Source organism: Oenanthe melanoleuca, chromosome 3 (genome assembly GCF_029582105.1).
Source record: "Oenanthe melanoleuca isolate GR-GAL-2019-014 chromosome 3, OMel1.0, whole genome shotgun sequence".
Lineage (NCBI taxonomy): Eukaryota > Metazoa > Chordata > Aves > Passeriformes > Muscicapidae > Oenanthe > Oenanthe melanoleuca.
The window spans coordinates 105,674,588-105,700,475 of NC_079336.1; the positions used below are offsets into that span (position 1 = coordinate 105,674,588).

The following is a 25,888-nucleotide window of genomic DNA, read 5'->3' on the forward strand; positions in this document are numbered from 1 at the left end:
TCGGACCACGTGAACCAGCACCAACTCCTTGCTCGGGGCCGAGGGCCAGCTGTGGTTGGTGAGGAGCGGTCTCACGGCTCACCGAGGCCTCTGTGACCTTATGGCCGCCGTGGCCCTCGCAGCCCAGACACAGCGGCCGCGCCGCTCCTGGCGGATCTCAGCGTCGGGGTGCGCACCTCCCGCTGCAACATCAGCCGGTGGCTCTAGGAAGGAGACAGAGGCTGCCGGGACGGCCGGGGGCGGTGATCGGCAAGGAAAATGCCCGGGGCCGGGAGCGCAGGACGGGCGCTGACGGACCCTCAGCGCATCTCCCGCCGCCTCCCCCCGACCGAGCCCTCAGGCACCGCGGCGGGGGGCGGGGCCGAGGCGGCCCCACAGCGCGGTGACGGGCGTGCTCCCCGTCCAATCGAACCGCGCTGTTGCCTGACGGACACGTAACCCGACCAATCGTCGCGGCGCACTCCTTCCCCCTCTGCTCGGAGCCAATCGTGAGGCCGGAGAGGGCGGGGAGGCGGGGCCATGTGCCGGCGCGGGGCGGGCCGTGTGAGGGGGCCGGGGCACAGAGCATCGCTCGGGCTCGGGGCCGCCGCCGGCTCTGTCCACGCTCCCGCGCCGCCTCCCCTGCCGGCCGCCCCTTCCCTCCCGCGGACATGTCGTCGCCGTCGTCCGGAGAGCGGTACGAGGAGGAAGAGGAGGAGGAAGACGGCGCCTACGAGAGCCAGGCTAAGCGGCTGAAGCCCAGCGCCGCTGCCGAGGAAGGCGAGATCGAGTACAGCGGCGCGGAGGAGAGCGAGGGCCGGCGGGACAAGCCCCCCGCGTCGCGCGGCGGCGGCGGCGGCTTCTCGGGCGGGGTGAGGGCCGCGGGGCCGGCGGGCGGGGGGCGGCTCCCCTCAGGCTGCCGGCGGGGGGAGGGGGCTCGTCCCGCCCCGCCCCTATCTCGGGCGAGGCCGTGGCCGCCCCCGCCGCTGCTGCCCGGGAGGGGCGGGGGGCTTCTCGCGGCCACGAGGCCTTCCCGGGGTCGGGGCCCTCCGCCCGCTTCCCGGGCATGGAGGCGCTTCCGGCAGGGTGGGAATGGCGGGGGCTCTGGGCCGGGTCCGCGCTCCCGGAGTGTTCCTGCCCGCCCTCGGGCACGGGCTGAGCCTGCAGCCCGCGGGATGGATGCACGGGCGGAGGGATGCGGGTTTGGGAGCTCACGGGCAACTGGGTGCCTTTCGGGGCATCGCCATTGCAAGTTTCGTGCCGGCCCTGTTGCTGAGCGTAACTATAGAAACACCGAGCGGGGGGAGGGTGGCGGGGGCTGGAACCGCGGCCGAGGGTTCCTTTCATCCTTCGTTCTACCTTTGTGTCTGGCACCATTCCGCGATAAGGCTGGTCTTCAACCATTGCCTGCTTTTAAAAGAAATTTCTAATTCTGCTTTCTCCCTCCCTCTCTCCCTCACACTGCTGTGAGCACAATGGTTGACTTTTTTTTTTTTTTTTCCCTTCTCTTTTTTTTGCTACGTACCTTTTCCTCATGTATTTTCCTAAGTATCAAGGTAGTCCTTGACCCATAAACTTGAGCTAACGAGACTTTTCTGTCTACTGTTTGATTCCTTATCTAACTAATTGTGCGTCTGATTACAGCCATTTTTCTCCTTGATGGCTCTTTCTGTTTCTTACTTGAATAAGCCAAATCAAGAAAACATTGATTTAATGTCAGGGCTTGAAATTTGGAATACACATTTTGTGATTTGTTAAAATGAACTTGCTTATCACTGGGATGAGTTAGTGAGTTTGCTGTTACCATTTCTCCATCAGTTAAATCTATAGAAAGAGAAGGTGCCTGCTAAATTTATTGCTGTGGTTTAACCCTCTCCTACAACCAAGAACTGCACAGCTGACTCCTGTCCGGTCTGATGGGGGACAGAATCAAAAGGGTACAAGTGAGGAAAATCCTGTTCTCCCTTCTTCCTCCACTTTATATGCTGAGCAGGATTTCATAGGGTCTGGGATATTCCTTAGGTCGCTTGAGGTCACTGTCTCGGCTGAGCTCACATGTGGAACCGCAGAAGAAGCAGAGAAAGCCTTGATTCTTGCTCAGCAGGAAGGAAAACCTTTGTATTATCAACACTGTTTCGAGCACGTATCCAAAATATAGCCCATACTTCTATGGAGAAAATTAACTTCACCCCTGCCCAAACCAGCACATTATTACAAATGTTTCCTGATAAACTGTAACAAAATACATTTCCGGAGAGAACTGTTTAAACTCTCAAGTTTCTCTTGACCGAGCATCATCTCTGCTGCAGTCGAGAATTAGCAATGTGCTCTGTCTTAAAGGCCACTGCTGGAAGAAATCCTTATACTTGCTTAAGTTATCTGGCAAGTTTGTCGTGTAGGAGAGCTGAACGCCATGCAGGGAAGTGTTTCAATTAGAAAGGAGATTCTGCTTTTGCCTTTCCTCTTTTCTGCAGTACTTTTATGAAATCAACTAGTTCTTATATTTCCCTTTTTCCTTCTTTCTGAGCTCCAGCTCAGAGTGTCTTCATGATGTCTCAGTATCTCAGTTTATCCAAGTTTACCCTTCATGCTAATGAGAGCATGGGGTACATAACTTCACCTTTTGGATCTCAAGAATGGTATGTGCTGAGGGTTGTGAGTAAAGAATCTGAAACAAATGTGTAGCAAGTTGAGAACATGAGGGGTTTTCAGCAGCTGGTTCTGTCAGTGGCAGTGTCATTGACAATTTATTGGCATAACTGTATTCACAGATTCACTGTTGGAGAGGCAGAAATTGTCTTGATCTGGAGATCAAACTGGTTTCTTAAGCATAAACTGTAACATCAAGTGGAGATAAGAAAAGTGAATGACTGAGTGCTTTTGTTAGTAATTTTATGTGAAGCTTTTATTAGCAATATGCCAATTTCTATTAGGTAGAGTTAGCTAATGTGGATTTTCACTGTTTTTTTTCTCTAACAGATACAAAAATGTGCAGGAAACTTATTCTGTGATGTATCTTACTTGTTCCTCTGCAGGGAAATGTTCTCAGCTTATAAAAGTTGTGTGTGGTTCGGACATACAAGATGAGGGTAGGCTGAGAGGAGGGAAGAAGTGCAAGTGTCCTGGATTGCTCAGAAGAGAGCAGAAAAATAAGTAGGAGGAACTATAGTGAGTGTGAAATTAAGAGGGTAAATGATGGTGAAATGATGATCAGGGTAAAGAGTGATAGGAGTCTGTTGGTTTGTCTTTTTTTTTTTTAATTTTTTAAAAATATTTTTCCCTCACATATGCCCTGGAATATTGGTGAACTGTACACTCATGGATTATATACCCTTGTAGAAAAGCTCTTTTGTGCTAGGACTCTTCTGGCAGGTTTGTGGGTTCACCCTCTTTGGCTGTATTTATTATTGTGGCAGTTGCCTGTTCTGGGATTGTTGCATTTAGTTGAAGAAGCCCTTCATGCCTCTATTTTGTTGTTGTTTTGTTTTTGTTGGTGTATTTTGTTGTTGTGGGGTTTCTTTTGGTTTGATTTTTTTAAAATGGGTTCCTAGAAATCTCTGTGTGAGATCCAGAGGGAATCCAACATTTATTTTGCTCTTGGTTTTCCTCTGTTTCCCATTTGTGTGGACACTTCTCATAAACCAGAGGTGCACCCTCTCCTTCATGGCTCATCTCCAGGCTGAGGAGCCTGGAGAGCCAGGAACAGACCAGGATGTTGACCAGGGAAGGAGCAGGATGTGCTCCTGCAGAAGCACTCAGTGGGAGAGCATGTGATTTGGAAGAATGACCTTTACAGAAGCAGTGTTGAGTGGTGGTGAAGCCCTGTCAGAGGAATCAGAATTGCAGTGTAGCAGAGGGTCAGGACACTGGGATAATGTGAGCTGAAAGCTGTGTTTAAGGGAATTTTGAGGGCCTTTCAGCTCTATCCCCTCTCCCTCCCTTAAATGTAAGTTTTATGGATTAATGTCATATTTATGCAACCTGTAGCATTCACTTCCCTCCCTATCTCTGACATAACCTATTGCTAAGCGTTCTTGTGAAGCCAGGAAGATCTATTAGCCCTGTTCTTACTGTTGGGGAAGTGAGATGTGGTGTCTCAATACACAAAAAGAGCTATGAGCGGCTGCAAGGTGAAACGGGGATGTGATCTCGCAACTTCTCAGCCCCTCCGTTGAAACTTCCTGGGTGCTAAATGGAAAGCAGCTCTTCTTGCAACTCAGTTGCTTCATGTCTGGCATAGGCAGTGTGGTAACAGCAGCTAAATGCAATGAGTTCAGACCTTGACCTATTTTGCAGTGACTTGTCCATTTTTTAAATGAAGCCCATCCTAGAAGCTGGTTTTGAGTAAATGTAAATAATCTTCCCTCCTTTATCCTCCTTAAAAAAACAAACCAAAACCAAAAAGAACCCCAAAACATTACCTTGAGGTTGGTTCTTCTTCCAGTATCTCAGGCCAAATCTCCTGATGATGTTGTGTTGTGTATTGTGTAGGATTTTGCTTTGGAATGGTGTTTGGTGTTTTTTAAAATTTATTTACTTGGATAGATAGATATATATATTTAAGCATATTCTGGTTGTCATGAGCAGAGAGGAAAACAGGATAGACTATTTCAGTTGGAAGGGACTTAGGTCAATCATGTGGTCCAAATACCTGACCATTTCAGGTCCAATTCAGAGTTAGCAGAAGGGGTCATAGTGCAGGTATTCTTTCTGTAGCAGTTAAAATCATTAAAAGAACACAGTGGTAGAGATACATTAAACAAAGAGAAATGATACTTAAATTCCTCATTAAAAAAAAAAAAAAAAAAAAGCAAAACCAAATGGCCAAGTAACCTTTCAGAGTATGGATGTGATTAATCTTAGCTGCCTTCTTCTGCGTAGCCCTGCCCCCCAGGCCCCTAAACCAACCAACAACAATAAAAAAAGCAGAAATCTAGGGTATACAAAAATGACACACTATTCCACTGCTGTGGAACCTTAACTTTGTCTTTGTTTGGTTCTTCTGAGACACTTCCCCCCCACCCACCACCCGTTCTGTTGTATCTGTAAAGCAAATTTCAGACCAGTTAAGAGGGATGCAGAGGGAGGAGAAAATTGAGAATGAATAAGATAATTCGAACGGTCAGAAACTAAATAAGAGTATATTTGGCAGAGGGAATATGAAGGAGAAATGCCATCCTTTTGCAGTGAGGAAAAAAGAGAGATGGAGGTGGTAAATAGTGAAAAGACAAAGAAGCAAATGCTCAAAAAAAGGTAATACATATTAATAGGACTAATATGAGTATACTGACTGGAATATGTCTGACTGGAGAAAAGATAAAGGACACATTTTTAATGAGAAAAGTCTAATCTGGATCTGATGAGCAAGAGAGGCATCGTCCTACAGCCCATGATGATTTTCTTCCTTTTTGGAATGCAAACTGTAATTAGTTGGCAAGAAACCATTGATATGTTTCAAATGTTATCTAGAGATATGTAGGCCACCAAAAAATGGATGTTAAAATGCCACAGCTGTTATTTGAAGCTGCTTCTGTTGCAGTCTTAGGTATGTGAAGTCACTTGTTTGTACTTCATCTGTTTGGATATGTCAGTGCCTCCCTTTGTGCCTCACCTTTGTTTTAGGGCAAGCATTTTTATGCTCCTGGTTTCTTTCTCAAGGGAAACATTTTCTATCCTTCTTACTGGTCTTGAGCAGGAAGTCTGTTCCATTATCTGTTTAAATTAACTGCGTTTTCTGTCCAGCCTAATGATTCTTCAAGAAATCATTATTGAGCTTTCAAACCCCCTTAAGATATATATATATATATATGAATATTATATAGAAATATTATATATATAAATATTATATATATATATATATAAAAATGGTATAGCCATAACATTGGCTGCTCTGTTCTCCTGGCTTTAGTGGAGAGTAAGTGTGTGGTGTTGGAGTTTTGCATGGGGCTTTTGTGCTCTCGTGGGAGCTGAGTTACTGAAAGACTCCTTTGTAGGCAGGGAAATACTGGTGGTTGTTAGTGTGTGAGCAGATGCTTTGATGTAACCTTTGTCTGTGTGCCAACTGTAGCACATGTAGCTTTCAAGATACAGTGGTCGTGAGATCTTGGTCAAAATCCTACATTGTTCATCTCTGCAGAGAAATTCCAGCAGCAGTTGGATGAGCTGTGAATGTTCTGACCTTAGCTGTACACTTTACACTCTACAGACACGTTTGATTTTTTTTCATGTGGTCTGGTGGTTTTATTTCTCCTTATAGAGGAAATCCAGGGTCATTCTAGATTGCTTGATACTGTGTTTGGATTTTTTGGGGGGTGGGTGGGTTGTTTTTCTGCTGTTTGTTTTGGGGGAGTTTTTTTGTTTTTTCTTTATTCCATGCTTCTCAAGATTCTGCACAGGTTACTATAATGGCAGCTTTTGGTTCTTTCTGAATCTCTTGCTAAACATTGCTAAAATAACACCTTCTGTATGATGTTTTGGGAGAAGGAAATTGGGATTGGAAAGCCAAAGGTTATTTTAATGCAAACGGAAAGCAAAATTTGTATTTTTTTTAATATTCTGCTGATGTGCAGACACCTGTACCATGTTCATGTTACTCATAGATAATGGATTTGAAGATGCAAGTGTAAAACTCTTAATTTTTGAGAGAATTTGCACTATTAGAAAGATTTGTATCTACTAATGCCTGCTAGTAGATAAAAATACAAAGTGATGTGCATAACAAAGAAATGTGAACTGAAACTAAACCAGAAGTTTGAGCACGGAAGGGGAGGGAGAGCGAAACACTCTTGTAAGTATCCATTCTCTGAAAAGCTTGATGTCATTTATGGAGATGTTACTTCAAAAAGGTAGTGAGTAGCAAGTAGTAAGTTGCTAGTAACTATTCCTTGTGGTGAGTCTGCTTCAATGAGCAAATCACTGCTAGTATTCACCATGTGATTTGATAGAAATATTATTAGATGGGATTTCTCGAGTGTATTAAAGAAACCTAAAAGGAAATGCATCCCCAGGCACTAACTGGGATCTTAATATAGTAGCAAGTATGCAGGGCAATGAATAATTGATGTAATAGTTTTTGATTGTTCTGTAGATTGTAAATAAATGTTATCTCAACATCTTAAGATAATAGGGTTTGTAGGAAAAAGTGGTACTTATCGTTAGTTCTCTCTTGAAGATTTCCTCAGGTGCTTTTTTCAGCTTTGCAAAGTGTGTATGTGGGTTAAGAACATATAAGCTGAAAATAAAATCTCTCTGTAGTTCTGTTCCTTCTGCAATTGCCTAAGCATTTGCAGTTCAAAGTATTAACCTTTTGTGACTACTTTGATCACTTCTCCTGCCGTACACCCAGGCTGATTGATTCAGGATACAAGGTAACTTATGCAAATATCATCTGTGGTGTTTTCTCAGCATTGCCACAGTTCTTATTCAAAGAAATGTGTTGCCACTTAAAGTGCTTTTGTACTGCAAACAAATAAAACGTAAGGTAAGCTTAAAATAGTACACAACAGATTGTTCTGACATCTGAGGAAGCCTGAAGTGCTTGCTTTTGATACAAACAGAATGGTCAAATCCTCAATTTAAAGAAAAAAATATGTAATTGTTTAGTGAGAGCTGTACATGGAACACAGGAGTTAAACACACAAGACTCAGTTTGTAGTTATCTGGAATGTGTTTTTTCCTGGCATCTGTAGTTCAAATGGACAGAGAAGAGAGGAATGTCTAACAGTAGGAGCAATCATTGTGGGTACTTAATTATTGTAGCTCAATGCTCCTTTGTGCTACAAATGGGAATCTCTCCGAAGTTCCAGAAGATATGCTGCTGTTTAAGAAAAAGTGAAAAATCAACAATACTTGATTTGTTAAATATGAATACATCAACTTCACGCTGCTGTAATAAATATGAAATTTGGGTGCTGGGTGTTTGCAGTATATTTTAGTGTGCCCTTTGTTATCTCAAATATTTTTTTTATCATCTCCCATTATTGGGTTACCTGTTTTTTTTTTTTTTTTTGGGTTTTTTTTTTGTTTTTTGTTTTTTGTTTTTTTTTTTTTTTTTTTTTTTTGTTTTTTTGTTTTTTTGTTTTTTTTTGGTTTTTTTTTACCCTTGTGTCCTAGAATATTTAAGGTAAATTTCAGCCTTCAGGGTTTTCATGGAACGATGAGCTGATTTCAACCCAAATTCTTCAGTTGCACAGAACTGATCCTGTCTGAAAGTAGCTCTGAAAAATATTTATGGTGAGAATTCTGTGTGTTAATGTTTGATGTCTGGATCCATTAATAGTAGTCAGCTTTGGGGTGAAAAGAGCCCCATATGTACAGAAATTGTGAGTTTTAAAAACATTCGTGTTCAGAATTAGAAGGGAGGTTGGGTTTATTTCAACCACAATCCAGAGCTGGCATTTTCTTGCATTGTGGGACATTGGAAAAATAATCAATTTGAGTTTATGGATAGCCCTCATTCATTCTTGCTTTTTTATTCTCTCAGCCTGTCTCAAAAAACTACTGGCATCAGCAAGCAGAGTGTCAGAAATATTTTAGCTATTGGACATGTCCTAATTTTTTTTTTTAATGCTCCTAATGAATAGGGTGTGTGTAAGACCTCCTGCAATTCAATCAGTGTTACATGGCTGCTTTTTTTTAAATACAAGAAAAATCCTGTGTGTGCAAACAGATTAATAAAATCTGAAAAGCTTTTTATTTTAAGTAGACTTCAGCAACTGAACTTGGCAATCCGTTTGGAAAGAAAAATTAAATTATTTAACACATGCTTAGATTGTGCATTTGAATGGCTGCTTCTGGACTCAGTGTAGTGTCTACCAAGTATTTAACTTTAGTTAATGATAAAGAGAAAGTTCTGTGTTGAGTTTTAAAATGTCATTTTGTTGCTAGGATGCTGGAGGAAGTCATCACAAAGTCTCTGTTTCTCCTGTCGTCCATGTCCGAGGGTTGTGTGAATCCGTGGTGGAAGCAGATCTCGTGGAAGCTCTTGAGAAGTTTGGAACCATATGGTATGTCCTAGTTAGGAATGGTTTGGAAAACAAACATGTCATAAATGACCATGATGGGACCTGGGAGTTGTTGTTCTGAGGGAGCAGGAAACCTTAGTGTGATGTTTCCCTCACCAGCTATGTCATGATGATGCCGTTCAAGCGCCAGGCTCTGGTGGAGTTTGAAAACGTGGAAAGTGCAAAGAAGTGTGTGACATTTGCAGCAGATGAACCTGTGTACATTGCTGGGCAGCAGGCCTTCTTCAACTACTCCACAAGCAAGAGGATCACCCGGCCAGGGAACACTGATGACCCATCCGGAGGGAATAAAGTTCTCCTGTTGTCAATTCAGAATCCTCTCTACCCGATTACAGTGGTATGTCTAATCTTTTATTCATCATTCTGTATCTTCACATAGGTAACATACATGTTCTTAAATAAAGGTTTTTCAAGATGATTCAGTTTTGTACAGATGTTTTGCAATACTTTTGAAGACTTTGGACGTGAGGATTTTGAAATCTTTAAATTGCTGCATGCTTCTGTAATATTTCCAAATGTGTTGCCACAACATTAAGATTGTTACCAAGCCTTTAGGCTCTGAGTGGTGTATGTTTAAAAAGCATGTAATTTTTACAGTAGGGAAGGGTTATTTTATTGCAGTACTTCTTAAGTATTTCCTTTGTGGAAAGGTGAAACCTTTCTCTTCTGGTGATCAACTCCTGTTTGACGGAATCTTCCTCACTTCTATTTGGGCCAACATATTTTCCTTTTTAGTATTTCAAGTTGTACCATTTATACAGTTGCATCCTAATTTATTGCCATTTATTAATGGCTTCTGTACGTAGTTGTTTTAGATGCATGTCTTTTGTTGTTATTTAGGAATTTATGTTTATCAGTGAGTGATGAATTTTGTTTCTCCTGTCAATTTTTTTTTAATAGAAAAGCATGCCAAAATATAAGTTGCTTTTTAGTGTTTAAAAACAAACCTGCTCTGAGCTGTGTGAACAAATCCACTGACTCAGTTACTGTCACATGCAAAGAATATTTAAATACAAATTTTGGAAACTCTGTTTCATTCAACCATTTTAAATTTGCCTTGCATGAGCTGCTGAGTTAAAGGTGGATGCTTGAAGAAACTGGAAGCAGAAGCCTGGTTCTGGGTTAGAAGAGTTCCATGGGAATTCTGAGGATGAAGCCTCTGGCACAGTAGCTCCCTTTTAAAAACAAACAACTCTCCCCAACCTCTTCCTTCCCACTGCCCCCAGCTGTTTCTTTAGCATATACAAATGAGTGCTAGAAGCAGGCAGATTTCCAGAATTACTGGGAAGCAGCAGAGCTCATTGAAGGCAGCGTAGTCACAGCAACTGGGGAGAGCAGCTGTGCCCATAACAGCTAAAAATATGGTGAGAAAAATAAAAATTTTGCACTTGTCCAGTGGGTTAAAAACTAATTAATTTAAGAATGCCTCGAGCAAAGTCTTCATTATTAAAAAAAACACCTCCAACAAAAGAAAACAAAAATCAACCAAACATTGCTTCCCCTCAAAAAAAAAAAAAAAAAAAAAAGACATGAAGACATGAAGCCCAATACTACTTCTTCTTCAGCACTCTTCTTAAATTTGAACTACAGTTAAAAAATAGATGAAAAATTGCATGCAGTTTAAAGTGGCAAGTCTGAATAACTTCAGTAAACTGTTTTATAATTTTTAAGAGCTTTACTTTATAAACAAGACAATGTTTTTGGAGAGATTTTGGTCTGTTTAAAGGCATCCCTTGGCAGAAGCAAAATGCTCTATAATTCTGCTGCAGCCTATTTCCTCCATTGCAACATTGCAATTGTGACCAGCTTCTCTCTCTCACAGTTTGTTTTTTTGAGGGGTGTAACAGCAGAGGGCAAGAAGGGCATATTAATCTTATTTAATTCCTAGCTGCTTTTCATCCCTATGTGAGAGGGGGTGTTGGTGTTTTGAAAAGTTTTGCCCAAGATGTCATGTATAGGTCTTTGAAGATCAGTTTCCTCATTTCCTTACCTGTGGGCAGAACTTTGTCAGGGATTTGTCTGTTCAAAGAGATGTTCCCAAAGTGACTTTTGCTGCTGCAGTCATTGCTGTCTGTTCATCCATACCTCTGCTGTTCCTCTTAGTTTTCACTTCTAAACCTTCTGTATATGCATGAGGAAGGTGTGGTGTACCTTGACAATTGAATTATGATATTCTAGTATATATATAGTACTAGTGCTTAATTGTTTAATAAATAGCCCTCATTACTGTGTCTTGTCAACCACTTGACTGATTTGGTAATATAAAGTAGCTGAATTATGAAATGTAATTTAAAAATCCCATTCTGTGTGTGATTGCTGGCTAATGACACTGATGGGGTTTTAAGTAGAGCTTATGTTTTTGCAAGACAACTTTTTTGATTTTAATTAAGTGGCTGTGAAGAAATTTTTTGAGGGGCTAATTGTGAGGGAAAATCAGATGAAAAATTAATGCTACCTGGAGCTGGAAAGTTTCTAGGAATCTTTTCTCCCAAACAGGAGAGATGGAGGGCAGCATTTTGTGCTGCCAAGCGTGTTGTAAGTGGTTTCACAGGTCTTATTTTTTATGGGTTCAGGCTGTGTTTGTTTTAGTTTTAAGAAATCCACATGTCCCCTACTCCTTTGCCTCCCAATTGCTCCTCTGCTCTGCAAAACATAATAATAAATATTATACCTACTTCCTTTGGCACTTCTCCCTGTTGACCCCCAAATAAACCTGAGGCTGCACACCAAGATCTTTGAATGATCATTCTGCAGGTATTTGGTTTAGATAAAAAGGAAGGAAGGTGCATAGCACCCGCTTGCTTCAGGTGAATGAAAACTGCTGAAATTCTCATTTTGATGAGCTGACTAAGTTTACATTTTGAAATGTTCCCAGTTACTCTCTGAAAAAGAACATGAACTCAGCTGCTGGAATCTTATGAAATGTGTTACAAGCGTCACTTTTTCTCTCTGCTGTGGTAGAACTACTGCAGGGCAATGCTTCAAAGGTAGCAGAGCTTGAGACATGGATGCAGTTACTGGGTTTTAACATAGTTGAAGATACTTGTTAAACCAGTATTTGCATGAGTGCTTCTTATAGAAGTCTTCTCCTGTTTTTCAGATTTTATTGCCTCTAGTATATTGATCCATAAAAATGCCAATCATGAATGTATTAATTGTAGAGGAGAAAATAAGAAATGGAAGGTTAACAAACCTTTTCTTTGCTCTTTTGCATTTAAATGCCATTGCACGAAAATGTTCTGTGACCAAAAGCAATTTAAATTTCATATCTGACTAAATTTTTTTTCTTTTTCCTTAGGATGTTTTGTACACTGTATGCAATCCTGTTGGAAAAGTTCAGCGCATTGTTATATTCAAGAGGAATGGAATACAAGCCATGGTTGAATATCCTTTTTCAGTGTGATTTTTTTTTTTTTTCCGTAGGTTCTTGACTCCAAATGGGTTTAACAAGCAAATGTCAGAAAAATACTATGTGATTTTGAGGCCAAATTATTTTTTAATTTCTGTCTAAGATATGGTAACTTTTATTTTTTGTATGTCTGTAAGACAAAGTAGTATTTACACATTTCATCTTTGTAGGAAAATGGCATTGTCAACAGTGATTGATAACCACATTTATAGTCCCTCAAGCCTAATAATTGCAGACATGAATTGTATCATAGATTTGACAGCCCCTCATACACAAAAGTTTCCTGGCTTCTGTCTGTGTTGATACTCAAGAAAGGGGTAAGGGATTGCAGAGGTGCCGTTTGTCTTCTTCAGACTTCTAAAATAGTCCCAGTACGTACTGCTTGTCTTACTATTTTGACTTTATAAAGCAAAGCCCAGCTTAGGCATCCTTGACCTTGATTCTTGGGCATTGTGTGTTGAAGAAATTCCCTGCTCTGTTTTCCCACAGTTTACTCTCTTTGCAGCCTTAAGTTGTTCTTGGGTTGAATGTTCAGGATTGTTGTGTGTTGCTGTGGTTTTTGAAGTCCAAAGTCTGATATGATTAGGCCTTAATTTATGAAACTCTGACAGCCCTCTTCCTAAAGCTATATAAACATCCATTTCTAACTGTTATCTGGACAAAATTTGCCAAATTATTTGGCATTATTTTGTGATTTCAGGTGCTACTAATGTGATGGCTGCATTGATGATTTTCCAGGCAAAGGGAACAACCTAATTTCTTTTAAATCAAACTAATTGTTATTTATCTATGTAGAAAACTTAAACTGTATGTCCTAACAGACAGGAATTTGACTTACTGTGTTAAGTTTGTCATAAATGTAATTGTCAGGATCAAATGACTTGCACGGTTGGGGGTTATTCTTTATCTTGTGAGAGATTAGGGAAGTTGTGGGAAGGGTCCTGCACACACTCAGAAACTTCCACCCTTATGTCCTTTGAATTAAATTCTGTAACATGACTTTTGTTGAAAATTAAACCAGCCAGCAATTGAAAGAAAACTCACAAATGTGAGTGAAGTAATGCAGCAGCAAGGTAAAGTTTGGGGCGGAAAGGAAAGTGAGCTTCAAGACAAGCCTTATCTGAAAAGTTCAAAAATGTACTCAAATTTAAACTTGAAGTACCCATTACATCTGCAATTTTGGCCAGTGTCAGTTTCTTACAGGTCTGGGAAGCTAAACTTTCCTAATTTTTAAGTTCCACAGTGAACCTGTGTCACTTTGGAAGAAGTTGTGCTGCAGGAATTTGGTAAAACCAAGGCACATTAAGTTGTTATGGACTAATTCTAAAATGTCACCAAATTATATCAAGACATGGTGCAAAAGGTCTGTTCTGCTGCAGAGTTCAGGCTTTCTTACACCATTTATTTTTGAGTCTGGGTGGGATCATGAGTTGTGATATGCCAAGGCTCAGGCACATTTTCCTGCTAATCATGGAACTAATCTTGGAGTATGGGGAGCATATGAAATAACTTAGGTGTTGGAGCCTGCTACATGCATCTGCCTGTTGTGTTTTTTTGAGGCAAGATGATTATTTGTTCACTCAAAGTCTCTCTTTTAGTTATGTGAGTTTTTTTGGCTAATGAGCTAAAAAGGATGTACACTTAGTTCTTTTTTCTGTAAAGAAACTACTGTGATAAGTCTGTGTGGAGTTCTTCTAGTGTATATAATAGTGAAATTACCTGCAGGCTACAAAAGTAAAGACCTATCAAATAAAAGGAACATGAATGAGACACCTGGGGAAAAAGATCCTTAACATGATGTGTATGTTTGAATCAGTGTTTTGTGCCCAGAAGGCGAAGGCTGCACTCAATGGAGCAGATATCTATGCAGGATGCTGCACCCTAAAAATTGAATATGCAAGGGTAATGCTTGGACCTTCTCTTTTAATTTTACTAAAAAAAAAAAAAATACGTATAGTCAAAGCTTAACCTCTTTCACTTTTACTTTATTTGAACAGCCAACTCGACTTAATGTCATTAGGAATGACAACGATAGTTGGGACTACACTAAGCCATATCTGGGCCGCCGAGGTAGGTTCTGATCCATTCTCACTGTAGCTGTTTGACTGTACTAATGCCAACCCTTCACACGTGGTCAGGCTGTGTGGCCATAGTCCTTCCAAAGCAGGCCAGTGCTGCTGGAGGCTGTGCCACTGCAGGGGATTAACCCTGAGCCCTAGTGCCCCCTACTGCCGTGTGCTTGAGCCACTTAGTGCAACAAGGAGCCCACACCTCCAAGCACCTTCGCAGTTCTCAAGGACTTGCATTTCTCCAAGCAGCTCTCTCTCTTTGGAGGAGAGGAAACCTGGCACAGACTATTCCTTATAAACTACAAACTTGCACACTGCTTCTCCTTCGAAAGGACTCTTTTCCCCTATGTTGGACAAGGCATTAAGAAGGATAGAGGACTTCAGCAGGCTGACTCTACACTTCATCATGCACCACATCGGCATCAGCAAAAAAAACCAAACCCAAACAAACAAAAAACCCTCTGAAAAACCTCAGACTTGCAGTTCACCTTGTCTGCATACTGCATGCACCACCACCACAAGTTTTTAAAGGAGGACATTTTCAGTACTTCAGATTTTTGTGGGATGAATAACATGATAGACTGTACCCATTCTGTTCAAGTTTGTATGTATGCTGGTCTTATTTCCCTTAAAATTACCACTGAAAAATTGAGAACTTCCAAAACTAAGAACTTCTTGTTGATATCATTGACATTGTAATGTTATTACTTGCTGTATATGAGAGTTGCATTCAGACTTAACAGTGTAAATATTGTTTAGTAGTAGGAAATTCAGTCTTTATATGCAGATAGTTGGAACTGAGCAGTGCAATACCAATAAGCCCCCTCAGCTATACTTAAGTAATAAAATAGGGAGATTCATAATGGGTATAGGCATACTGTCTCTTAAGTACTCAGCTGTAAAAATTCTCAGAGCTTAACTCATGTCAGTGGAAACTATGATTATATATGTACAGTCAAACTGCTGTCTAGCCTAACTCCTGTAAAGTGTTTATTTAAAAATAACCAAAAATCTGTAACTCTTGAGTGCAGTGTTCAGTAACCTATGTATAATAATGTGTTCAATGTAAAGTTAGAAAAGTGAAGACAATGTGACCAAGATAGAGTATCTACTTATCAAAGGCTACATGAGAACCAGGGCTTTGGCTGTCTCCAGGGATTTACACTTTCACAGTAATTCTGCAGAGGCACTGAGCTTGTGAAACTGTTGTACAACTAAAAACTTAGGGCTTGGCTTTTCAAAATGAAGTTCTTGTAAAAAGTTAACAAGGGAACTACAGTATTGGTTGCAGCTTGTAGATTATGACTATTTGTATTAGGATTCAAAATTTTTCTCAAATTCTTTAGTCAAAGAAAAGAGATTCTGAAGAAACTTAAAGAACAAGGAAAAAAATCTAAAAGTTTGGTTTTGAAAAATTGAATGGATTGATTTGACCCATGAATCTTTTGATCATTGCAGTGTTTGGAGGCTGATTTGTAACACTGTGCATCTAAATGCATTATGTAATTGCAGATAGGTATGACTGTATGAACTGTATGAACTAAAACTTCCCCAAACTTGAGCAAACAGTGGAAAATGAAAAACTCAGGATAGGTGTGGTGGCTTGCTCTTTTCAAAATCTCTGCTCTTTTGTTTTTCTTTTATTACTGTCTCTATTATCTATACATAAGCACCCTACTACACATAAAAGGAAAAAAAATGGACTTATATATATCTATATATATATAGATATATTTATCTCAATCATTACATATTGAATATAGCATGATTTTTCATTTACTATGATTCACATCCATTTATGTGGACAATGGGAATAAAAATTGTTGAATGTGAAATGCACTCATGAAAACAGGCATCTAGAGCAGTTTTGCCCATAAAGTAATCCAGGAGTTGGGGTTTTCTTTGAAAGAGTTTATGCGTTTGTCATTCAACTTACTCTTCCAACACCATTAGTTGGGTTTTGAACATAGTGTGACCTGAGCTGTAGGGCTCTCACTGCAGCAAGGATCTTACCCCAAAGGAATTTCATGCCAAGGATAGACATGCCAATAAATCCTTTCAGAATTTCACACCTGCCTTTCAAGTGTTAGGAAGGAAATGCATTTTACTATTTTTTTTTCAAGAACCATTTGTAGTTCTTTATGGTAATAAATTGCCCACAGTCTTTCTCCACTAAAGTAGACTTCCTAACAAGTGCCTGCTGCTATGTATTCATATTGCATTAGATTGAGTGAAATAGACCCACCTGACTTAGTATTCTACTTGCCTTTAGCCAGAAATTTCAAATGGTAGTTTGGAGCATTTCTTTTGGTGGTAATACCTGCTTGCTCAGTGACTCAAGGACCTGATGTAAAAACAAAACTAAAAATCAAGGAACCCAAGCTGAAACAAGATTATAAAGAACCTTCCCTTTCAGAAAATTATTTTTAACACAGGTCAGTTCTCGTGTTTCAATGCTCGTTTACACAAGTATTTGTACTGGCACAACCCAGGGGCTTTGTTCAAAGAAGGAACAAACATGGAGCAAGGAGAGACTTGCACCACCACAAGGAGGAAATATTTGTCAAACTTTTCTCACAGAATTCTTTATTTGAAGACTGTGATTCTTGACCGTATTTTACTGTGGGCAGTTTAAAAGCATTTAATTCCAAAGATGGGAATTACAAAACTGATTTTTCTCAAAGATGATTACTGCATACAGTTTAAATGCCCAAAATACTTGACCTGACTGCTCATTTGCTTTCTAGAGCCAAGAACCGGAGCTGCTACCCTGAAAAGGGAGTGGAAAAGTAAACTTGACAACAGTAATCTTGCTTCTATATATTTGAAAGTGTTCAGGACTGCTCTCACTTCAGATTTTACTGCCAAAGTAAATATCTGACTTGGAACCTGGCCTCAAAATCCTGAGCAGAAAGGGTCACATGTGTTTTCATCTACCACTGTTCTGTAATCAAATAATTCCTGTTTTTTGGGGAAAAAGCTCCAGCTGCATTGGGCTGGAGTTACTATTTTCAGCAGTCATACATAAATTTCCTAAGAATTGTTGTAAACTGATAAATACCTTGCCCCATCTTTTTAATGTGGCTTTTTTTTTTTTAATTGTAAGAAAAAAATGTTGCTTACCACAAAGAAATCTGGAAGTTTAGATTTTTTTGTTGTGCAGCATGGATCTTGATTGGAAAAAAGAGCTTTAGCTGTGAGGTGCTGCTTCCCTCCATTAGTGTAGACCCCTTGCTTAACTTTATATCCTAGAGAACTGGGTTTTCTTAAAGGATTGACTGTTGTTTAAGTGCATTACTCAGTGATGCTTTCCCTCAGTTGAACTGTTATGTGCTGCTGATAATGCCACAATGTACAATCCTTTCAGCACGCCCATAAATCAGTAGGTGTTCTGTAAATATATATGTACACATGTGTAATGCTCTCTGTTTACTGATTATGAAACCATGTAATACAGGTTGTTGTTGGCTTATGCTGAAACTTCTTGAAAGAAGCCCACTTTGAAAATGTGTTGCTGTTGAAGCTAATATTATGATTCAGGTACTGTCTTTCAAAAGTACTGCATTTCAAATTTGTTTTAAGAGACACATGGGTAAATCCTGCTGTATGGTGTTTTCTATACTAATGTGTGGTGTCTTTTAGGAGAACTATTGGGTATCTCCATAAACTTTTAAATGTCTGCATCTCCTCATTGGCCACTGCCCCCAATCAACTTAAGTGCAATTTGTTATACAGATGGCAGTCTTTTAATTTTGGTGTCCCAGGGCTACAGCTTGTGTTTTTAGACATAGAGTGAATGAGAAGTTGTTCATAAAATTAACAAGGACTCAAATTAATTTTTCACTTCTTAATTAGAAGCTTTGTGTCTTAACTGGAGAAATCAAGTACCTGGTTGTACATACTAAACTGGTTTCTTTCCCTTCCCACGTTAGACAGAGGGAAGGGCCGGCAGAGACAAGCTATTTTGGGAGAGCATCCATCATCCTTTAGACATGATGGCTATGGTAAGTAACGTGGGATGACAGCTGGTTATGATTTCTTACATGCTCTGTGGAATTCTAAATATTTAATCAATGCTTGGCCATGGTTCCCTTCAGCATGAGCAGTTCACCTGCAGTGCAGTCTGCCTTCTGAAACACTGCTTGGTTCAGTAAAATCCATGTGCACTCATTGCCTCACCTCTTCCTGTCACCCAAAGCATTCAGCTCTACAGGTTTATTCCTTGGAAGAAAGTTTCCTTTCAGTTGCCATCATCCTGGCACTGGGTAGAAAAAGATATCAGGATTGGGAAAGCAGTTTTCTTCTAGAAAATGGCAACAAGCGTGATCAATGGTTTGATACAATAGAGAGCTTTGGTTTTTGCATGCAAAGCTATGAATTTTTGGCATTGGCACTTCTAATTTAAATGATTCAGAAAAGGTATAGCTCTGTGACTGTAGAGCAATGATGTTTTGGAATCAGTGCTATGAAGTACTGCATTGTTACTAGTGCTCTATGTAAGGCAAGACTTGCTGTGCTGAGCGAAGACCTTAGGGTGGAGAAACAAATGTCCCCACTCACATGTGACTTTCTCAGCTGCCAGGTGCAATGTGATTTGTCTTGCCTCTTCCTTTGCAAAGGTATTTATGATATTTTACTGTGTAGGTTGACATCCTACCTACTCCGTCCAAAGGTTCTTCAAAAGTCCAGAATTTCCAAGTCCCACCTTGATTCAGTGATGATGTTCTTTCCTTCTTCTGATACATCCTTCTACCTTAAGCAATATGTCCCTCTCCTCCTGTACCACTGTTTCCCTGTCATTACTGCTTTTTGCTGGGAAAAAAAAGACAAAAGTTTTATTTTATACTTGGCTTATGTGAATTTCACATTATTTTTGTCTCAGAAAAATAGGGATCCTCCCCTTGATCTGTAACACTAACATTTTCTATGATCAGAGGTGTTGCTTACTAGTAGTGTCTCTTCAATAAAAGAAAAATAAAAAAGAAGCTATTTCAGTGAAACTTGTCACTTTATCTTCATTTTGTATTAGTGTGGGGGTTTAAGTATTCCTGCTTCTTCCAAATGACCTTTTTGTAGAAAGGCAGGCTTCTGACTGAAGCTTATGTCTCTGGGAAAAAGAGCTGTGTCATCTCCTGGCCTTTGTCTCACTCCTTTTGGTTTGTTTTTCTGACTTTGTAATATTCTTTCTCGGTGTCATGTAGCTCTGTAACTAGATGGGAATATTTCTGAATGTTGATTTTAATAATTTCCTCTGATAACTTTATGTTCAAATATTTTGCACACTGCAGGGAAGATAATGATTTTCATAATCACTGGAACATCTATTTTCAGCAATTACTGTAGCCTTCTACCCCTCCTTTAAATATGCATTATGGATGTGGGCTTTGATGCATGATTAAGTAGTGAAGATTATTTCAAGCAACATAAAAACATGGTCTCTCATCTCTTTAGGCTCCCATGGTCCTTTGTTGCCCTTGCCAAGCCGGTACCGAATGGGATCTCGGGACACTCCAGAACTTGTTGCTTATCCATTGCCACAGGCATCTTCTTCCTACATGCATGGTGGAAATCCTTCTGGGTCAGTTGTCATGGTTAGTGGGTTGCATCAGCTCAAGATGAACTGTTCAAGGGTATTCAACCTGTTCTGCTTATATGGAAACATTGAGAAGGTAAGGTACACTTTATTAGAAACTTGGAAACTACTATAGTTCTCTCAAAGGCTTTGGAAAAAGCCTTTGTGAGATAGTCTAAAAATATACCCCAATGTTTTATTAAACTATTGGTTGAGCTCTTTGTTGCAATGTAATTTTTTTTTTTTACCTTATCTGTATTAGGTGAAATTTATGAAGACTATTCCGGGCACAGCACTGGTTGAAATGGGTGATGAATACGCTGTGGAAAGAGCGGTCACACATCTCAATAATGTCAAGTTATTTGGAAAGAGACTCAATGTCTGGTAAATATGTTTCATCAGATTAATAGCCCACCAGTGGGCAGATGGAATGAGGTTTCAAAGGGATAATATCACGTTACTCTGTTATCTTTGTTGGAGTTATGATTACCAATTTCGACTGTTTATTTTGGCTTTCAGCTGAAGGAAGGTGAATTTAGGTTAGATATTAAGAAATTCTTTACTGTGTGGGTGGTGAGGCATTGGCACAGGCTGCCCAGAGAAGCTGAGGATGCCCCATCCCTGGAAGTGTTCAAGGCCAGGTTGGATGGGGATTTGAGTATCCTGCTCTAGTAGAAGCTGTTCCTGCCCATTGCTGGGGGATTGGAAGGAGATCACCTTTAAGGTCCCTTTCAACCCCAGCCACTCTAAGGTTTATTACTATTTATAATTTTATTTATTTACATTCATAAAGCATGTATTGTCATTACATGGATTGGCCACTAATAAGCTATATTCCCTAATGTGTGTTATCCATTCTTTCTGCATTTTTTTAAGGAAGGTGTCAAATCCAACCCATCTTGTTCTTACTGTATTTATTTCAAATTATTATAAAGAAATATCAGCTCTTTTCTAGTTAGATAATAATCTGCAAAGTATGATAGCCTTAATTATTTAAGAAATTTTATCCTTAAATTCCAGTGTTTCCAAGCAGCACTCAGTAGTTCCAAGCCAGATATTTGAACTGGAGGATGGCACGAGTAGTTACAAGGATTTTGCCATGAGTAAGAACAATCGCTTCACCAGTGCTGGCCAAGCATCCAAGAACATCATCCAACCACCCTCCTGTGTGCTGCATTATTACAATGTTCCCCTGTGTGTGACTGAGGAAACGTTTGTAAAGGTAAGCACTTGGAGTGGCTGACATCCAGCACTCTCTGGGCTCTGTCCTGGCTTTTCATGGTGCTGCTTTTAAAAATCAGTAACTGGGAGGGTTATAGCAGAGCCACTGGAAGAGAGCTGTTCCTTAAAATACATTTGTAGCCCCTCTGGATATGTTCACAATTCTGGAGTTACTGTCTTAATTTTATTATCTTATATATTTTTTTAATGTGAGAAACAAAATCTTGAAAATAAAGTTGAGCTTAATGTGAGGGGTTTTTGGAGGAGAGGGAAAAGACACAAAGCCAAATACATGAAAGTTGGGATTATAACTCACAAAGGATTTACTGACTCCCTGTAATGACTGCTAGGATGTTTTGGAATGGAGACAAGCATGCACCTGGGACCTTTGGCACAGTTGTATCCTAAATGAACTCTGGATGCTTAAAACATGCAATGCTGGGCCTCTTTAAGTGGAGGCAGTGGTAAGATTACTGACAGTTCAGTGAGTTCTTTTTCAGTTCAATAAAATATATTTTTCCAACTTTGTCTGAAAGTGAACTCTGGTTCCCAAGTGGTGTCTTTGTATGCACAACTAGAGCTGCTGTGTTGGGGTAGGAATGTCAAAAAGTAGAACTTGTTATTATTTAAATATGATTTTGGAGCCTTGTTTTACATACTACAGAATAATATTCTAAAGAGTTACCAGTCTAAATATATTTTTAAAATTATTTGCCGTAAATTCTTGCAAAGTCTCTTAAAAAGTCAGAATCTTCCCTTTTATGTGTCTCTTCCAGGAACTTGGAATTTTTGCTAATTTGTTTATGTGCGCTTTTGCTAGAGTTTTACCTCTTAATTTTATTTTTGTGACAGTTATGTGAGGATCATGAAGTTCTCAGCTTTATTAAATACAAAGTGTTTGACCCAAAACGTAAGTAAAATTTTGCCAGTTTGGGAAGTTGCTTAATTCCAGTTTTGATCTGAGTATGCACTGTCAGGAGACGCTACTGATCCCCACCTTCCCATTTTTGTTTCTCATTTTGACAGCTTCTGCCAAAACACTGTCTGGTCTGTTGGAATGGGAATGTAAGACAGATGCAGTGGAAGCTCTTACTGTACTTAATCACTACCAGATAAGAGTCCCAAGTAAGTAAACTTTCCTAATCTTACTGCTGGAATTTTTTTTTTCTGTGGAGAAGGACTTTAGGGTTCTGGTAGCCATAAAAATGATCAGAGGGCTCTTCTCTTGTTAGGAAAGGCTGGGGTTGCTTAGCCTGGAGAAGAGCAGGCTCCAAGATGACCTTATGGTGCCCTTCCAATACTTTAAAGTGGGCCTATACAAAAGAGGGAAAGTGACTTTTGGCGTGGGCAAATAGTGGTAGGCCAAAGAGTAAGGGTTTTAAACTAAGAGAGATTTAGGTTTTAGATTTTAGGAAGCTGTTCTTGACTCTGAGGCTGGTGAGGCACTGGCACAGGTTGCCCAGAGAAGCTGTGGATGCCCCATCCCTTCCAACCAAACCCTTCTATGATTCTTTCACAATAAATATAGAGAACTCTACAATGTCTTGAACAGAGGATTCTTTAAGTTACTCAGCTCATTGCTCTCTATTTACTGCTTCTTGCACGTTGCCTTTGAAACCACCAGAAATCCTGAAGCCAAGCTTAGCTCCAAACTAGCAAGAATAGAGTGGGATGAGTTCACCTGCTAAACAAGTACACAACAGGCCAGATCTGAGCTGAACAATTAATATCAGTTTACTGGATTAAATGGAATTTTCCAGGTTTTCCCAGACATTTTCCCAGAATCTAGGCCAGTGTCTAATATTATTTTAAACTACCTCCTCCTAACTGTTATGGATTTGTCTCCTTGTGAAGTGTTAACAGTTTAAATCCCCCCACACCCTTGGTCCACCTTCTTAATAGTGGACCTTAGGGGCAGAACATTTATGAAGACAGTATGGATAACTGAGAACTGATATGGATAACACTGTTCACTATTTCAGTTTTGTCTAAATTTGGAGAGGGGGTAACAGTAGAAAAGCTTTCTCTTTCAATGTGAAAAAGGCAAACCCCAGTGCAGGTGTGAGTGTGAAACACACGGAACTGGTGAACTTGCCAGGTTATGGAAGGTGGATCAGCAGGAGAGCTGTGCCCACTGTGTGTTCTGTGTTGTCTCCTCACAGATGGCTCCAACCCTTACACCTTGAAGCTTTGCTTCTCTACTTCATCCCATTTATAGAAAAGAGGACAGCATGTTAAAAGCTACGTTCACCTGGATTTGCAAGTTAAAAACTACACTTCGTTCACAAAGCTCTAAAGTGGTTGTTCTAATGTTGCCTTGTTTCAACTTAATTCTAATATCTTTTATCTTGTTTTATAATAAATGGATGTTCCTTCATAAATACAAACCAGATTTTTTTTATTTTTGCCTCTGAGAAGTACATGTTGTAAGCTTACTACAAAGTTTGTATTTTGTTAGTGTAGTATCTTCAAATGTCTAAAAAAGCACCAGTAGGATAAACAAGATTGTTTCTTTTCAAAAAATGAAATATATTTGCATTTTCAAAATGTTAAAGATTAGCAAGTATTTTTCCATTTGTAGTCTTAACTGGCAGATAGAACTATTACAGCAGAATTTTAAATGTAGAACTTGTTTTTCAGTATGTTAAGTAGTGAAGTATGTTGCAATACTAAAAAGAAGCTTGTATTTATAAAATGCTTTGATCGGGTTAATGTTGCACATACTGAACTTTTAGTAGTATAGACTTGATTTATAGTTCAAACTGAGCTAACATAGAAAATTATTAAGTACGTACACGTGTATGGTATGAATTCATACTTATTTAAAGTGGTTTTGGTTTTTTCTTTTTTTAAAAAAACCTATTTTCCATTTGCATTAGCATGATGCCATCTACAGCTAGTCCCACCGTAGGGGCCTTTTAAAAATTAAAATTGCAAGCCTGTATCAATATGTTCATCCTCATTTTCCATGATTTAAACTTAAATATTTGGTGTTTAACATATCCTTTTGACTCTTTTTTTAAAGCAGTGGTTATGACATACTAAATGGTAAAAGTTGTGGGGGGATGACAACATGGATCACAATAGAAACCAAGGTGGTAAAAATTGTTAAAACAAAAAGAACGTCCCCATCATATCCTTTCATACCTTAGCAGGTAATTCAAGGTTTTCTTTTGTCTGATTTGTCTTAAACATCTGTTTTGACCCTGAAAGAATTTATTGGGTGAGTAGTCTTGGCTTGTCTGTAGTTTAAGATGAGGCAATCTCAGTGGGATTCAGGTAAAATAACTTATTATGTGATGTGGAATTAATGAGGTGAGAAATCTTTCACTTTGGAGAAGATGATTTGTTCTATCCCACTATTTTGAAACCTGTCTTCTGGAGCAGGAGTTGTCTTTTTTGGGCTAAGCCCCCAGAAACAGGAATCCAGGCAATGGAGTCTGGGAGCTGTTGTCCAAGGCTCTGTGTGTTCTCCTTTCTAAATTTGCAGTGGATTGTTGAGGGCTTTCAGTTCTGTTCTTAATCATTGCAGAGAAGTTATTTTATCAGCTATTTTATGCTTTATCCTGCAAGTTCTTTGTTCTGTCTATGGATTTTATCTATATCCATCCTTTATGCAAGATGATTTGTGCAGAGTGCTTGTCCTTGAGAGGTTGTGTTGTAGGATGTTTACAGGCTGTGGGCATTGCACATCTTTCAATAGAGATTGGATTTTCCCCATTCTTAATTTCAAGGCAAATATTCCTTATCATACAAGGGAAAATGTGTCAGTTGTCCTTCGGGTTTTCTCATCAACAGTTATTCATTTTTGCCCTGTCTATCTCCATTTTGTTCATGCTTCAGGTAATGAGTGTTTTAGGTATTCACATCAGGCTTTTAATAGGTCTGAACTGGGAGCTGAAAACCAGCTGTTCTTTGGCAGCTCTTTGAGCACAGGGTTTGGAATAATCCTAGCCTCCTGTCTGTGAGGTGGCAAAGAGACTTGCATTTTAGGGGCACTGCTGAGACTCTTTCAGCCTCAGTGCTCTTTCCCCAGAAATTGTTTTCAGGCAGCTCCAGTGCAAAAGTCCACGTGCCATATCTTGCTGCTAGTGAAATGCTATGTGCTGCTTAGTGTTTTAACTGTAAAAGATCTCTCCCTGTCTGTTATTTCTCTTTTACCAACTTGAATATTCTGTGGAAGCCTGTTTCTTCTGTCATAATTTCCATTGCTGGTTGTATTAATGTAGTTCCAGAAGTCATTTCTAGTTGAGCATTAAAAATAGTCTGTTTTCAAATTGCAATGTGGGATGAGTGACCCTTAAAACTTTCAGGTTTCAGCTAAAAAAAAAAAAAAAAAAAAAAAAAGAAAAATAAATGCACTTTAATGTTTTGGTGTCCTCAGTGGATCACAGCATTCAGTGCCTAAGAATGTTCAGGTGAAAAGTATCTTTCCTGTGTCTTCCCAGATCAAATGGAGCATGGTTCTGAGTATTTCATAGAGGACTGACTTGATAGCAGCTGGAAGGCCCATATGCAAAATGAGTAGCCTATGCCAAGTGGGGAAGAAAAAAAAGGAGACTGAAGAATTGTGCAAGCTTCTTTCTCCACAAAATAATCATTTTATTCATGAGAA

The 25,888-nt window shown here is 39.7% G+C and overlaps 1 protein-coding gene across 2 annotated transcripts; it reads left to right on the top strand.

Annotated features, from left to right (window-relative positions):
• The first annotated feature begins 549 nt into the window (after positions 1-549).
• Positions 550-24,217, top strand: HNRNPLL (heterogeneous nuclear ribonucleoprotein L like). Of its 2 annotated transcripts, none has more exons than XM_056487959.1 (13): positions 550-851; positions 8,866-8,984; positions 9,102-9,339; positions 12,301-12,386; positions 14,217-14,313; positions 14,409-14,481; positions 18,413-18,484; positions 19,932-20,149; positions 20,315-20,436; positions 21,073-21,274; positions 22,126-22,183; positions 22,300-22,398; positions 23,436-24,217. In XM_056487959.1, exons 1-13 carry the CDS (start codon positions 651-653, stop codon positions 23,489-23,491), a joined length of 1,641 nt encoding a protein of 546 aa, XP_056343934.1. In that variant the 5' UTR covers positions 550-650; the 3' UTR covers positions 23,492-24,217. The 2 variants fall into 2 exon arrangements, with proteins under 2 accessions (XP_056343934.1, XP_056343935.1); XM_056487960.1 differs by lacking the exon at positions 550-851 and adding an exon at positions 8,141-8,211.
• Positions 24,218-25,888: the final 1,671 nt, after the last annotated feature.